The 2,450-nt window shown below is 52.6% G+C and overlaps 1 protein-coding gene across 2 annotated transcripts in view; it reads right to left on the bottom strand.

Moving 5' to 3' along the window:
* Positions 1-1,701, bottom strand: part of prune (prune exopolyphosphatase) — an 8,074-nt gene extending 6,373 nt beyond the window's left edge. For both annotated transcript variants that reach the window (XM_014028545.1, XM_014028546.1), the window contains exons 1-3: positions 1,399-1,701; positions 373-480; positions 96-298 (exon numbers count right to left, since the gene is read on the bottom strand). In XM_014028545.1, coding sequence (XP_013883999.1) covers positions 96-298; positions 373-480; positions 1,399-1,437 — 350 coding nt within the window. In that variant the 5' untranslated portion in view covers positions 1,438-1,701. The remainder of the gene's footprint in view (positions 1-95; positions 299-372; positions 481-1,398) is intronic.
* Between the last annotated feature and the right edge of the window lie 749 nt (positions 1,702-2,450).

Genomic DNA, 2,450 nt, shown 5'->3' with positions numbered 1-2,450 from the left:
TACTTTCAGGTGCTGTCACCTGTTGGGTGTCTCACCTGGGCAGGACTGTGGGTGTGGCCTTACTTTCAGGTGCTGTCACCTGTTGGGTGTCTCACCTGGGCAGGACGTTGTGATCCACCAGCGTCAGCTGCAGGCGCCCGGCTGCGTGCAGAGCCCTGAGGTCCACCTGGTCCCTGAACAGGAGCTGGTCTGCAGACAGACCGGTCTGCTGCAGCAGGTAGATGTTGTCTGAACGCAGAACCAGCTCTGATTGGTGGATGTTGAGCAGCGGCACAGCGAGCGTCTCACCACCTGCGCTCTGACAGGTAGACAGACAGGTGTCAGACCACCAGACCACCCAGGAGTACTGGTAGCCAACGAACAGCTTCCTACCTTAGACAGGAAGTAGGCGAAGACCAGAGAGGACACCATGGAGTCCAGATCACAGGCCTCATTCCCAAGAACAACATGGATCCCTGGACCAGCTGGACCCAGGTCTTCCTGGAGAACCAACAAGGACCAGAAAGAAACAGTGACCTGTCTGATGAGTCGTTAACAAAAACCCACCTGGAGAAACAGGACCCCTCAGAACCTGCAGCAGGACCCCTCAGAACCTGCAGCAGGACCCCTCAGAACCTGCAGCAGGACCCCTCAGAACCTGCAGCAGGACCCCTCAGAACCTGCAGCAGGACCCCTCAGAACCTGCAGCAGGACCCCTCAGAACCTGCAGCAGGACCCCTCCGAACCTGCAGCAGGACCCCTCCGAACCTGCAGCAGGACCCCTCAGAACCTGCAGCAGGTTTTTAACAGAGAACTTTGATGTCTCAGTGGTTTCCAGTGGTTCCAGTGGTTCCAGTCAACATCTCCAGTTCAAACACCAACCGTAGCTCTGGTGTCTGACCACAACATTATTCTTTGTTTTTATGTTTTAACTCCAGAAATAAGTTTGATATAAAATGAATTGTCTGTTCTGATCTGAACTGATACAATTTAAAGCTTCAATCAAATCTTCTTCAGATCTCCAGCTGTTAAAACTCTGGATGTTTTAAACTTTTATAAATGAATTTTTTAATGTATTTATTTATTATTTTAGTTTTCTTTATAAAAATCATTGGCTTTATTCTTTAACATTTAGACTCCAACAGAAAAACAAACCCTGGACTGACACAGTCTTTCACGGTTTCTGAAATAGTTCCTGTTTTTCCTGGAACTCGGGACTAGACTTTTAATTTGAAAGGTTAACAGCGTAAGACAGGAAATTTACTTTGAAATCTTTGTGTGACCGGAAGTTAAGACATGTGGACGTGAAGCCAACTTGCCGCCGCGTGATTTAAATAAATCCTGGTGGAGATTAAACCGTTAAAAGCAGCTGTGAGCTCTGTTAACGGACTGTTTAAACTCCACAGGAACTTCCGGTACCTTCACGACCCGCCGGCAGCTCCGCAGGAAGTCCTCCATGTCCGCTTCGTTAGCCGTTAGCTCGCTGATGCTAACCCGCTGCAGTCCCGGAGCCGTTAAACCGGGACAGGTGGACCCACCGGGCGGTCCGCGGGCTGCCCGTCTCAGTCCTGACCGATAACCGAGCGGTGACCGGAGGAGGCAGCTGTCGGTAACCGGAGGGGTCAAAGGGCAGGACGCGTTCACTGCCGCGTCCAAAGCTCGGAAAACACAGACACACACACACACACACACACACACACACACACACAGACACACACATACACATACACACACACACAAAAACCCGCCTTCTGTTCTGAAGGTCCAGAACAACAGAACCTCAGCTTCTGGTTCTACAGGGAGTTCAGAAGAGTCCAGAGCTGCTGGAGGGTCTGAGGTGGTCCTGAGTCTGAGGGACTTCCGGTTTACCTGACCTGCTCAGTCCTGCAGGTCTCTGATGTGTCCCTCAGCAGGACTACACTTCCTGTTATTAAAGACACGTCCTGAAGCACAACAGAACCAGTACAAGGACCGGAGTCCAGCAGAACTGGACCTGAAGGTCCTCTGACGTACAGAGGGACGTCCTCAAATACACTGTCCTGTTCCTGGATCTGGTCCAGGGACTGTCAGAGACTGGGTTCTGGTCCAGGGACTGGGTCCTGGTTCAGGGACTGTCAGAGACTGGGTTCTGGTTCAGGGACTGTCAGAGATTGGGTTCTGGTCCAGGGACTGGGTCCTGGTTCAGGGACTGTCAGAGACTGGGTTCTGGTCCAGGGACTGTCAGAGACTGGGTTCTGGTCCAGGGACTGGGTTCTGGTCCAAGGACTGGGTCCTGGTTCAGGGACTGTCAGAGATTGGGTTCTGGTCCAGGGACTGGGTTCTGGTTCAGGGACTGGGTCCTGGTTCAGGGACTGTCAGAGACTGGGTTCTGGTCCAGGGAATGGGTTCTGGTCCAGGGACTGTCAGGGACTGGGTTCTGGTCCAGGGACTGTCAGAGACTGGGTTCTGGTCCAGGGACTGGGTTCTGGTCC

Source organism: Austrofundulus limnaeus, unplaced genomic scaffold (genome assembly GCF_001266775.1).
Source record: "Austrofundulus limnaeus strain Quisiro unplaced genomic scaffold, Austrofundulus_limnaeus-1.0 Scaffold778, whole genome shotgun sequence".
Classification (NCBI taxonomy): Eukaryota; Metazoa; Chordata; class Actinopteri; order Cyprinodontiformes; family Rivulidae; genus Austrofundulus; species Austrofundulus limnaeus.
The sequence above is the reverse complement of the archived record's forward strand: the minus strand, read 5'-3'. Positions and strand labels throughout refer to the sequence as shown.